The 14,066-nt window shown below is 38.3% G+C and overlaps 1 protein-coding gene across 1 annotated transcript in view; it reads left to right on the top strand.

Moving 5' to 3' along the window:
- LOC121298884 (pumilio homolog 3-like) overlaps positions 1–13,801 on the top strand; it is a 36,829-nt gene extending 23,028 nt beyond the window's left edge. Inside the window, exons 7-9 of the mRNA XM_041226175.1 lie at positions 5,839–5,926; positions 6,568–6,658; positions 13,550–13,801. Coding sequence (XP_041082109.1) covers positions 5,839–5,926; positions 6,568–6,658; positions 13,550–13,682 — 312 coding nt within the window. The 3' untranslated portion in view covers positions 13,683–13,801. The remainder of the gene's footprint in view (positions 1–5,838; positions 5,927–6,567; positions 6,659–13,549) is intronic.
- Positions 13,802–14,066: the final 265 nt, after the last annotated feature.

Below are 14,066 nucleotides of genomic sequence, written 5' to 3'. Positions count from 1 at the left end.
AAAAGCCACCAATTACGAAAAAAAAAAGTGCTACCGCTGTATTTGAAGAAAAGGGAGCAATGCGTGATTTCTTCTTGTTTGGGGTTGTTAATCTGCTTCCAGCATTAACATTATACAGACTTTTAAAAGTCAGTATTTCGGTCAAATCAATAGTTTGTTATTAATTGCTCGTCATCCATTATATCCAAAGGATTTTCTCTGCAAATCCTTCTGCTAAGTTTGGCTCTGTCCTGTTCGATTTCCAAGAAATCTGCCATACCGTTTTTTTTTTCAATTTAAGGGGCTTCAATACAACATTTAAATATTTTCGCTTAATTATCCCCTAAAGTAGTTTTGTGCAGCGGTTAACTAACTTAAGGGAAATACTTAAATACAAACATTACTTAAGCAGAACATTTGGGAAAACTAAGAGTGGAATTTCACTTAAGGTGTTATGCAACCTGGCACATGCCTTTATGTCGCAGTTCAAATCTTCAAATCTGCAGCGTTACTTCACTACAAACCATGCCTGCATTGACAAAGAATTTCCAAAAGACTCTGAACTTCTGTCTTTACTGTGGCGGTTCTAGCATTAACTTTTAGTCATGCGTTATATGTGCTAATTTTGAAAATAAACTTTTTGTTTATCTGAAAGTTTGTATTTCATTTTCATATCGGAGCTGATTAAAATGTACCCGTCAAAATGACCGCTGTTGGTAAAAAGCAAATGGATGAACAGATGCAAATGTTGACCAGATCTGCTAAACAATCTGAGACCGGGACTCTAGCCTACTCCTAACAAGTGTCCTGGAACGTTGCCCGTGCAAAAAAAACTCACTCCGAAGGCGAGTTTGTGAAAACTTGCCTTAGGGATGTTATTCCTATCCTATGTCCAAACAACAGTCAACTGCATAAGCAAATTTCAGACCTGCATCTCTCGCATCAGATGGTAGAACTTGTCCATCTCGGATCTATATAGTGACACTGCACTACAGCTGCATTCAGAACAATGTGCATAGTAAAGTACAGATTCTGCTTGTATGTGGTATAAGAAAAAAACGTAGTTAGCTACTCATTCAAATAAGAAACAGAAATAGTGAAAATATAGTTTGGATGTCAATATTACGTATTTACTGGAAAAAATAAAGGTCAGCTGCATTTAATAGCGTGTGTGTGTGTGTGTGATAGTAATTGCAGTAAAAAAATATCAGTGAAATCCTAAATTAAGCACTTCTTAAAGTTTATGGCTCTTTGTCACTGTACATTTTATTTCCTTGGCTCTTGGTCTGAAAGGTTGGCCACCCCTGTTCTACAAGAATGCAACCATATTTGTCATCTAAGAATTTGGTATGCCGTCAGCCAACCAGGTTTGATCAGTGCAAATTAAGTGTTACGAAATTATCCACTTATCTGTCTTCAGTTGTTGACTGAGATTGCGGCAACTAACATATCATACACGCCTATAAAGACAATGATTTCAAAAAAATAAATAAAAGCAACATGTACCACTTATCGTTGAATCCTGCATTGTATTACTTTATAATTGATAAGGTTACAACCACAATCGAGCTGTTTTAAAAATGAAGGCTCACTCCAGCATGGTACCGCTACAGTTAAAGGATTCATGCAGCGTGTTACACTGTCTTGTTTATTTATAAATATTGTAGCGATCTTGGAAAAGAGACTGTTCAAGAACTGTTTGGATGTTATAAGCTGCTATAAAGAACCTTTCAATGGAAAAGTGAGACCAATAGGACGACTCGACTGAGTGAAGCACTTCGGCCACCACCCCCCCCCCACTTGCCCCCACGCATAGGGCACTCCGATACAGTCTAGCCCTGACAGACGTTCATCTGAAGTAACACGGACACAAACACAAACAAAGGAGATAGCTGCTTCCGCGTCCAGCGCTCAAAGAATATCACAGACTTTTGCAGACCTTTTTGAGATAATATAGTAATAAAATAATGACTTGGATCGCATTGTTGAGGAGTTTGGTGATAAAATGAGTGATCTGGAGAGGATTTATCATTATGCACGTCTATAAAGAGGTATGAGAAAAATACAAGATGCAGTACTAATGTCGTTTTGCAATGCAGCGACTTTTAAACCTGTTTTACTCTGGGGGGGGGGGGGGGATTTAAACAGCGTGTGTGAAAATAAATTGGACCTGACACGCCTGACAAGCACTGAATAAATAGACTACAAAGGGTTAAACAGTGGCATTAGTTAGCTATGTGTGCAAGTTATAGTTTGGTGCTATATATATATATATATATATATATATATATATATATATATATATATATATATATATATATATATATATATATATATATATATATATATATAGATACACACTCTTCCTGCAAAGGATTCCTAAATTATACTTTTCCACCCAAAGGATAATAACAAGGAAAATTATGATTTAATTGACTCAAAACAAAAGTGTGGTTTGGTGTTTTTTTGTTAATGGTATTTTCAGAAGGGGACTGAAACACCCAGAAGGCAAGGGGTTTTGGAGTTCCAGAGACAGCTGGAATGCTGGGAGATAGAACGCTAGATAAAGAGTGTGGATGCAATGTATAGGAGTGGTGTGTTATGGTAATGGCGGCGTGTGTAACCGGTAACAGTGATAGTTCAGGTGCAAGAAAGAAACCTTGATTTACAAATACGAGTGTTTAAAGCAAGGAATCTGAGTGTGGGATCGTGTGCAGAGGAAAAACTGGGTGAAGGATGACAGAATTCAGTGGTAAATCCTTCGGACCAGAGACGAGAATCTCCAACTACGAGGCAAAAGGTAGTGGACTGATATGTGTGATTTACACTCCATACACACATATATGTATACTGGTGTACAATAAACACAGTAATAGTGATACACATATATATATATATATATATATATATATATATATATATATATATATATATATATATATATATATATATATATATATATATATATACACACACATATATATATATATATATATATATATATATATATATATATATATATATATATATATATATATATATACAGTGCCTTGCAAAAGTATACAGCCCCCTGTTCAATTCTCTCATATTAATGAATTACATTGAAATTTAAAAAATTGAAAAATTACTGAACATTGAAATTTCGTTCTGTTTGATATTTTATTTTTAAACACTGAAACTCAGAATCAATTATTGTAAGGTGACATTGGTTTTATGTTGCAAAATATTTTTAAGAAAAATAAAAAACTGAAATATCTTGCTTGCATAAGTATTCAACCCCTGTACTGTGGAAGCTCCCAGTTTGCACCGATGAAAGAAATTGCCCTAACGAGGACACTATTACCTTACCATTGGCCTGCACCTGTGAACCATTAAAGTTGCTGTCACATTTTCTGGATCAAAACTCCACTGTTGAAGGATCATTGGTAAGGTTGTGAATCTGAAGGAAAATGAAGACCAAAGAGCATTCTACAGAAGTTAGAGATAAAGTAATACAAATGCATAGATTAGGGAAAGGGTACAAAATAATATCCAAGTGTTTGGATATCCCAGTGAGCACAGTTGGATCAATAATCAGGAAGTGGAAGCTGCATCACACCACCCAGGCACTGCCAAGAGGCCGTCCCTCAAAACTCAGCGCTCAAACAGGAAGGAGACTTGTGAGAGAAGCCACAGAGGGGCCAACAATCACTTTGAAGGAGCTACAGAGTTCAGTGGCTGGGAGTGGAGTAAATGGTGCACCAGTCAACCATATCAAGAGCTCTGCATAACACTGGCCTGTATGGGAGGGTGGCAAGAAAGAAGCCGTACTCAAAAAGTACCATCTGAAAGCACGTCTGGAGTTTGCCAGAAAGCATGAGAGTGACCCAGCTGCGATGTGGGGGGAAAAAGGTTTTGTGGTCAGGTGAGACCAAGATAGAGCTTTTTGGCCAAAACTCAAAGCACTATGTGTGTCACAAACCTAACACTGCCCATGCCTCAAGACACACCATCCCTACAGTGAAGTATGGTGGTGGCAGCATCATGCTGTGGGGATGCTTCTCATCAGCAGGGACTGGGCATCTTGTTACAATTTGAAGGAAAAATGGATAGAGCAAAATACAGGAAAATACTGCTAGCGAATCTTCTTCAGTCTGCTAAAAAATTGAGCTTGGGAGGAAATTCACTTCAGCAGGACAATGATCCCAAGCACAAGGCCAAAGCAACATTGGAGTGGCTCAAGATCAAAAAGGTGAATGTCCTACAGTGGCCCAGTCAAAGTCCTGATCTTAATCCCATTGAGAATCTGTGGAACTATTTGAAAATTGCAGTCTACAACCGTCGTCCAACCAACCTGAACAACCTGGAGCAAATCTACCGAGAAGAATGGGCCAAAATCATTCCGACACTATGTGCAAAGCTGGTACATACTTACCCCAAAAGACTTAAAGCTGTTATTGCAGGGAAAGGTGGCTCTACCAAATATTAATGTGTGGGGATTGAATACTTATGCAAGCAAGATATTTCAGTTTTTTATTTTTCTTAAAAATATTTCCCAACATAAAACCAATGTCACCTTACAATTTTGTAAGTTTTCATTCATTTTGAGTTTGTGTTTTAAAAAAAAAAATCAAACAGAATGAAATTTCAATGTACCATATGTAATTCAGTAATATGAGAGAACTGGTCAGGGGTCTGAATACTTTTGCAAGGAAATGTGTGTGTGTGTGTATGTATATGCTGAACAGGAGTGTGTTCGGAATATGGTGGAAAAGTTCTTGTTGAGTTGAACTGAAGGCGCTGTGAGTGAAGACAGCAACCACAGACTGTTGTGATAATAACTAAAAGACATAGTTGTAGAGCACAACTCCAACGTAATAAGGTCAACAGGAGTTTAAAATGTTTTACCAGCAGACAAAAACTGGTTGAATAAATGAGTGTGTGATGCAACAGAATAAATCTTGTTTTAAATACTGTTGGCTACAAGAGATTTCAGTGTTGACAAAGAGCATTAGCAGTAAAGAGATACAACAGCAGTCAAGGACGTGGTACTGTGTAAACAATAAACAGGAGTTAAAGGGAACAGTAATCACAAACAAACATGTAACCGTGTTTTATAAAACCACTAATAATGGACTGTTATAAAACCATGATAAATGGAATTTTTTTTTACTCTTATGTTTTCCCTTAGTTTTATTTCTGATGTTAAAACAACTTTCTTCAGTGCAGTTTAAATAATGTTATAGATGGTTACATATTTCCAATTTATTTGTATGTAACTTTAAGCAGATACTGTACAGCATTGGCTCAAAGTTTTGCATCACCTACAATTTGAGGATTGAGACATAAAAAAAAAAAAAAAAAAAAAAAAAAAAAAAACTTCAACATAATTTTGTTCTTTTATTTAACATCATGTAATCAAAGAGTACAAAATGTAATTGTAAAAGTCTGCTGGAAGCCATAACAGTATTAGTATTTCATGTTGATTTCAAATGTCATATTTAATTTGTCACTTTTTCTCAGTATAGAAAACTACAAAGCAGTATGTTAATATGTTAATGTAACATTATTCAGCAAGTTTGACTTTATGCAGCAACATGTGTTAATTCTGTAGGTTATTGCAAAACTTTTGGCCATAAGTGTACAGTTACTTTGGGATGACTGCAAAACAAAAATTAGAGTTCCTAGTATACCTTGCTGGTGGTTTTAAATGGTGTGACAAACCACTACTAGTTGACTGCTTGATTTTTACAATTTTTATACATGTTTGTATAATTATGTTTGAATGCATTGCCACAAAATATTAGTAGTTGGATGAATAAAACAAGATGTTTGGAACAACATGCCTAATCTTGACATTTTCTTTTTTTTTCTCTTCAGCTGCACGTGGCAGAGCACCCTGCAGGGCACTTAGTGCTGAAGTGGTTAATTGCACAGGATTTTAAGATGAAAGAGCTTGGGAAAAAAGGTAATGTTTAGTATATGTAATTGTTCCTTCAAATCCTCCTACGATCAGTTATTTGATACTGTCAATATTTCAGATGCCAACTTCGTATGTTCAGTGTTCTTGTTACAAATCTTTTAAGTCTAAACCTAGATATAAATGCTGAGGGTAATTTAAATCAGTGCATTTAGAAATTAGACAAGTATTTAGTTTGATAACAGCTCTGAGGTTTTGCAGGTTGTGTCTCAAGTGGTCTCTGATTGCACAAGAATATGTTTTTTGGCCTCAGAAGCTAGTGGATATTAAAAATTATAATGCTATTTTTGGCTGATCTCAGTTTATACCATTTTGCCTATACTGTAATACCCTTTGCTCTTTTTTTATAGCCAGAAAGTATGTGTTACTTCACTTTTTGTCCCCTTAGTGACTACAGAACCATTGATAGTTCTAGGCCAAATATTTGTTTTATTTTTTATGTTGTACTGTGGATCTGCCATACACCAAAATACATACTGGGTGCTGACATTTTACACCCAAAGTGAAATTTTTAATCTATTTTCAACTCTGTTTACATTGCAGTGTTGTCAAAGGTTGTGTATTTGGTATGTAGCGATCCCTGTATTTTAATACTTGTAATTGTAATGATTTATAACTTAACCCTACAGAATGCTTTTCAAGAACATTGCTGGAGCGTGTAGGTATTGAGAAAGTGAAGACGTGGGCCACTGTAAATCGTGGAGCTATTGTTCTTTGTTGGTAAGTTACTATTAACCTATAACCTCTGTTCTTTTCTAAATAAATTTTGATAATGATTATTCCAGGCATGTTTGCCTCAGGTTGTCTGGTTGAGGTGGCAGAGTCTCACGCCACAGCCCTGGCAGCAATGCCCCCAGTCTCGGACACAGTGTTGCAGCTATCGCAGCTCACTGTGCAAGCTTATACCAGCAAGCAATGCAGGGTGACAGAAGCCCTTGCCAAGAGAGTTAATGCCGTTGGAGCCTTAGGGGTCAAAGTCGGCAATTATAGTGCGATCTTGGCTAGTTATGATCACCAGCATGTAAGAGAACTGCCTGGCTCATCGTCGTCTTCAGCAAGCAAGATTTCCGCAGAGCTGTAAGTGCTGGAACTAGTTCTCGACCACTTAAAAAGGCTAGATCTTGGGCCCCTGGGTGGTTCCCCTGGAGGAAGTGTGGTGTGCAGGGTGAGTCATACAGTGCAGACCCCCTTCCGAAGTTTGTCTGAGTCTTTTCACCCTGACTTCCTGAGTGAAGGTTTGCTCCTTGTAGAGGGAAAATTAATGGAGCAAAGTACAGAGAAGTCATTGAGGAAAACCTGCTGCCCTCTGCAAGAAAGCTGAAACTGGGAAAAGGTAAATGTCTTTGACTGACCCCCAGTCAGAGCCCCGACCTAAATCCAGTCAAATTTGTGGCTTGACTTGAAGATTGCTGTCCATCAGCGCTCTCCAAGGAACTTGACAGAGCTTGAACAGTTTTGTAAAGAAGAATGGTCAAATACTGTCAAATCTAGGTGTGCAAAGTTTGTAGAGACCTATCCCAACAGACTCACAGCTGTAATTGCTGCCAAGGTGCTTCCACCAAGTATTAACTCAGGGGGGTGGAGACTTATCCAATTATGATCTTTCAGTTTTGTGTGTGTATGACAGACAGACAGACCAAAACGCAATATGTAAAGTGTTGGTCCCATGTTTCATGAGCTGAAATAAAATCCCAGAAATTCTCCATACACACAAAAAGCTTATTTCTCTCAAATTTTGTGCACAAATTTGTTTACTTGCCATTTAGTGAGTATTTTTCCTTTGTCAAGATTATCCATCTACCTGACAGGTGTGGCATATCAAGAAGCTGATTAAACAGCATGATCATTAGACAGGTGCACCTTGTGCTGGGGACAATAAAAGGCCACTCTAAAATGTGCAGTTTTGTCACACAACACAATGCCACAGGCGTCTCAAGTTTTGAGGGAATGTGCAATTGGCATGCTGACTGCAGGAATGCCCACCAGAGCTGTTGCCAGAGAATTGAATGTTCATTTCTCTACCATAAGCCGCCTCCAACTTCGTTTTTGAGAATTTGGCAGTACGTCCGACCGGCCTTACAACCGCAGACCACATGTAACCACGCCAGCTTTGATGGCCACTGGCATGCTGGAGAAGTGTGCTCTTCACGGATGAATCCTGGTTTCAACTGTACCGGGCAGGTGACAGGCGGCGTTTATGCCGTCGTGTGGGCGAGCGGTTTGCTGATGTCAACGTTGTGAACAGAGTGCCCCATGGTAGTGGTGGGGTTATGGTATGGGCAGGCATAAGCTACAGACAATGAACACAATTGCATTTTATCGATGGCAGTTTGAATACACAGAGATACCGTGACGAGATCCTGAGGCCCTTTGTCCTGCCATTCATCCGCTGCCATCACCTCATGTTTCAGCATAATAATGCACGGCACCATGTCGCAAGGATCTGTACACAATTCCTGGAAACTGAAAATGTCCCAGTTCTGGGACATGCATACTCACCAGACACGTCACCCATTGAGCATGTTTGAGATGCTCTTGATCGACATGCATGACAGCGTGTTCCAGTTCCCGCCAATATCCAGCAACTTCGCACAGCCATTGAAGAGGAGTGGGACAACATTCCACAGGCCACAATCAACAGCCTGATCGACTCTATGTGAAGGAGATGTGTTGCGCTGCATGAGGCAAATTGTGGTCATACCAGATACTGACTGGTTTTCTGATCCACGCCCCTACCTTTTTTTTTTTTTTTTTTTTATCTATGACCAACAGATGCATATCTGTATTCCCAGTCATGTGAAATCCATAGATTAGGGCCTAATGAATTTGTTTCAGTTGACTGATTTCCTTATATGAACTAACGCCAGTAAAATCTTTGAAATCGTTGCATGTTGTGTTTATATTTTTGTTCAGTGTGTGTGTGTGTGTGTGTGTGTGTGTGTATATATATATATAAAGCTCAATAAAAACTTTTTTACACTTAACAGTGTGGAGTATGGTGTGTAGATAAGTGGAAAAAAATCCTCATTTAAATGCATGAAACTGAGGCACTGACGCAACAAAATATGAAAAAAAGTTCAAGGGGGTGTAACTTTCTATAGGCACTGTGTGTATGTGTGTGTGGAAGCTATAAAAAAAGCCAACAGAATGCTTGGATATATACAGTGCTGTGAAAAATTATTTGCCCCCTGTCTGATTTTCTGCATTTTTCAACATTTTTCACATTGAATTTGGTCAGATATTTTTGTGAGTTGTAGTAGTATATAGAGGGAGTCAGAGAAAAAATGACACCAGAGTTTGCTGCTGCTTTCATTTTTTTGGTGTGCAAGGTAATCAAACATGTAATCTTCATGTGTGAAAAAGTTATTGCCCCCCTAGTTAACTCAACCCAATTAAAGGGATAATTAGGGTCAACTGTTTCAATACTTTGGTAAACAATCAGGCCTGATTTGGGCCAGCCCTGCCCAATTTAAATCTGACTAAATTTGGCCCTTACAATCACAGTGAAGTTGTCAGCACACCTAGAGGCACATCATTTCACGATCAAAAGAAATTCCTGACTACCTCCGGAAAAAGTTGTTGATGCCTGTCAGTCTGGAAAGGGTTACAAAGCCATTTCTAAGGCTCTGGGACTCCACCAAACCACAGTCGGAGCCATATTGTCCAAATGGAGAAAGTTTGGGACAGTAGTGAATCTTCCCAGGAGTGGCCATCCTGCCAAAATTTCTCCAAGAGCAAGGCGTAAAATCGTCCAGGAAGTCACAAAGAACCCCAGAACATCCAGGGATCTGCAGGCCTCTCTTGCCTCGGCTCAGTGTTCATGACCCCACCATCAGAAAGACACTCTGCAAAAATGGGGATTCATGGCAGAGTAGCAAGGTGGAAAGAACATCTTAAGTTTGCCAAAAAGCACCTGGATGATCCCCAAGAGTTCTGGAACAATGTTCTTTGGACAGATGAGTCAAAAGTGGAACCTCCCTCGCTGGTGGTTGAATGTGTTGCTTCACATGCATACCAACCCCCCTGATTAGCAATCACCTCAGTGAAGCGAGTAAGTGAAATGCAAGCATTTTCAATTGCTAAAGCCTGCCTATTTGTCACGGAGGCCAGGACTAAGGTCATGCTTCATACTAACTCTGCTTTGCTCCCTAAAAAGCATCTCTGCTTTGCATGTCGACCAGTCAGTGGAGTGGGAGGTTTTTCAGCCTTCAAGAACTCCACATGCTCTGCCCAGTAGAGTTTACTACGTTGACTGGACTCAAGGTTGGCGTCAAACAGAGCAGCTTTTTATCTGCTGTGTGTCCATGCTGTTCAAGTAGATTCCAGGCTGTCAGGATTGCCTATGATCTAGCCCACTTTGCAACTTACTGGACATTCCAGGGCGCATCTGTCTCTGACATGCAATGCTGCAGTATGGGTAACACCCCACCCCCATATTTTCACAAGATTCTATAGATTGAATGTCATAGATGCACAATACCCTGGTTTTGAGACCAGGGTGTTCACTAGAACCGCCAGGTTTATGCTACTACCTTGAACCGTGAGCGGTAGCCATTTTGACGGGTACATTTTAAAGAGCTTCGATAAACACAAACTATTAGATACAACGCAACAGTTTTATTTATGAACATCATAGCTAACATTTGCATAGCAGAACCACTATTTAAATGAAAAAAATAAACATAAAAGGCTTTATTTTCAAAATTAGAGCATATAAAAAATGAAAAACTATAACTGAAAAAAACATTTCAAAAGAAAATATGGTGTAACCAGCTGTATGCCTACATACAAAATAATTATTTATAAAGAAGAAAATAACTCTTCACATTGTGTAAAGGGAATGCACATTCAGAGAAACATACTTCAAAGTAGCCCCCATATTAGTATAATCCACACAGATGTAACACTTATCAACTTGCCATGTCCATTTACCACATACTGCTTTTTCACACTGGACACAGATATCAGATGTTGTTTGATTTTCATTGCATTACCTGGCATTGTTTTCTGTTGCGTGTGTCACTTGGGGCGCACTATATCCAGGATGAGTTGCGTTTCCCTGCCACTTCGCAGTTTTGTGATCGAAATGTTTCTGCCAAATCTCCATGGCTAGCATCATAAGATATTTTCCCCGGTGCATTCATTGTACAAAACAAAGTAAGTGATGGCTGCCATGTTCAGTGCATTGTAAGGTACAGCAACTGGACACAAGGGATTGCTTTCACGGAGTACTAAGTTTTGCGCAGATGGCGGAAACTCTCTCCTCGCTTTGTTTACTGTGCCAATTAGGCAGTTTTTTTTTTCCTTCATCTGTTTTACTAATTACAGTGAAATAAAAAAAATTGTCATTAGTAACATTCATCCCTTTTCCTAAGCACGGTTACATCATCTTAAGTACCACATTGTTACCCAGTCTCTGACCACCTTTGCACAGGTAGGGGTATGGTCCACTGCCAGCTAAAACTTGATCCCAAATTGACAGGTTTGTTTGACATGCATTGTATCCAGTGACACCATGCATTTGTTGGTAACAGCTGCTTGTCCATATGTTTAGCTTGAAACAGGCAATGCTGTTTTCAATGAAGTTCCAAATTTCTGATGCCAAGGCAAATATCTGTAGTTGCTCTCAAATCAAACCTCAAAAATCTCAAGTTTTCTCAAACAATTATTGTATAGTATTATTATAAGACAAAAGACATATATATCGCTCACGTAGACAGCCAGACAGCAGTTCTCTAAGAAATTGATAGGATTACAATAGGTATTTGGATAACACATATCTAGACTTAAAGAGCAATATTCTATTCTATTCCAATACATACTGCTGTAAACTCATAGAAGGTAGAGGTAACAAAATGGCTTGTATACATATAACAATTAGCGTGTTGTAGGTTATAGTAACATAAAAGCATGTAATGTAACAAGCCGTCAAAATGACTACTTTTGGTGGTTCTAGGTAGAAGTTCTTAAGTTTTATTTTAGCGATTCTGACTTTAAAACACCGTCAGGATATTTAATACATGTACTTAGGAAAAAGCAAGAAGACAACCGTGGATCTTTAACACATGCAGAGTAATTCAAATTTTAAAAGTGAAAACCGTCAAAGTGATTAACATGGCGGTTCTTGTGTGTGTTATGGGCAGCTACTCGGTCTACCCTTTGACACGGATGTACCATAGTGTGGGTTTATCCTACACTTTTTTGCCTAGTTCTGTACACTAAATGTTGTGGATTTCCTGCAAAACAGAGTTCTTACTCCAGTGCTAAGGGTAGCTATTCAGTTTGCTTTTTACAGCACACACACTGAGGTACAAGTTCTCCCAGTACTTGTCTGAGTTCTGTGGACCTTCAGTCATGGGTTCTCAAAACCCTGGTTTTGGGAGCAGTGTGCTAAAGGCAGCCTCCAAGTCTACCCTTTTTAGCAAATCTCACAGTGCTGCAAGTCCTGCACTAGCAACGGCTTGGGTATTCCAGTCGGTAATGGAATAACATTTCATACTTGAAAGTGAATGTTAGGTTATATATCATAACCCTGGTTCCCTGAAATAAATGTTATCCATTACCTTTCGAGATTGCTGCGTTCACTCCAACACAACAGGATTGAGTAGAAAATTGGCTCCAAGCTCTCATGCATGTGGCATTTTATCCCCCTGGGACAGGGACTTCTTGTATGTGCAGAGAGGGGGATCATTTGAGCAGCTTTGACAAAGTTATCAGGTAATTCAGGCTATACAGAAATATATCCCAATCAGTAATGGATAAAGTTATTATTTCAGTGAACCAGAGTTGTCGTTTATAACGTTTGCCTGTCGCCTTGGAGTTTTTTGTAAACATAGATTTTGCCCCCCAGATGAGCATCTTTGCTTTGCTAAGAAAAATGAAAAAAAAAAATGCTCCCAACTCTGTTTAGTAGTGTGATTATAATACAAGTGCTATTATTTTTATTAGTTTTTTGTTATAAGAGACAGTGATTTAAGGTCACCTTAAATGAATTGCAGGCATAGGGATGGACTGGTTTTAATCAGCCTACAAGATATAGATTAATTCTCTTTCCTTCCTGGATATTTGTGTGTGACCTCTTATAATCCCTGATAAGACCATAAGTAGTGAAAGGGATTGGATTTGGAGATTCACAAGCTTAATATTTGGTCCAGAGTAATGACAAAATGAATATAATATTGATTTATTTATTTGTGTACCTATTTAATTCCTTTTGATTTTTTTTTAAATGACCTGTAAGAAATCAACCAGTTACATATTTCTTAAAATTACAGCACATCTTTCCTTGTGAACATGTAGTTGCTTGCACAGAACGCTATAGCGCCATGTGTGTAGAGATTCTCAAACTGCACAAGGTAGTGTATATGGCTAACTGTGTGTGCATGTGTGAAAGCAGGTATGTATGGACTTGCATTGAGGCATATAATTGAAAACTATTTTCAAAAGAAACTTAATTAAATTAAAATGTTTAGACTAGTGAAACTTAATTATTTATCTTTCTGATGGTGGCATTAAGCAAAATAAATAGACATGTGTCTTATTTTTTAGATATGAGTTGTAATTCTAGACTGGTTTGATTTCATAATTTCATTTTTCTTACTCCCTCTCTAGTCTTCTCCAGAGTGCTGATGAAGATGTTGCCAGTAAGGTCAAAGATGCTCTGAAGTTACTGATATGCAAGTTAAAGAAAATTGAAAATGCAAAGGGAGTGGAGGCTTTGCTTGGAAAACTAACAGTGTTTTGATGTAAAATCAGACAACCTACTTTGAGAAACAAAACAATAAAAAATAAAAATATTGTTTTACCTGTTGGTTCAACTTAAGGTTGGTCATGTGTTATATTGTGATCATACAATTAATACCATCTAAAATAAAATTAATACCATCTTTAAGTGTCCTTGTGTTAAGTTTTTAAGAACATAAGAACATAAGAAAGTTTACAAACGAGAGGAGGCCATTCGGCCCATCTTGCTCGTTTGGTTGTTAGTAGCTTATTGATCCCAAAATCTCATCAAGCAGCTTCTTGAAGGATCCCAGGGTGTCAGCTTCAACAACATTACTGGGGAGTTGATTCCAGACCCTCACAATTCTCTGTGTAAAAAAGTGTCTCCTATTTTCTGTTCTGAATG

Source organism: Polyodon spathula, chromosome 2 (assembly GCF_017654505.1).
Source record: "Polyodon spathula isolate WHYD16114869_AA chromosome 2, ASM1765450v1, whole genome shotgun sequence".
NCBI lineage: Eukaryota > Metazoa > Chordata > Actinopteri > Acipenseriformes > Polyodontidae > Polyodon > Polyodon spathula.
This window is presented reverse-complemented; position numbering and strand designations above follow the sequence as displayed.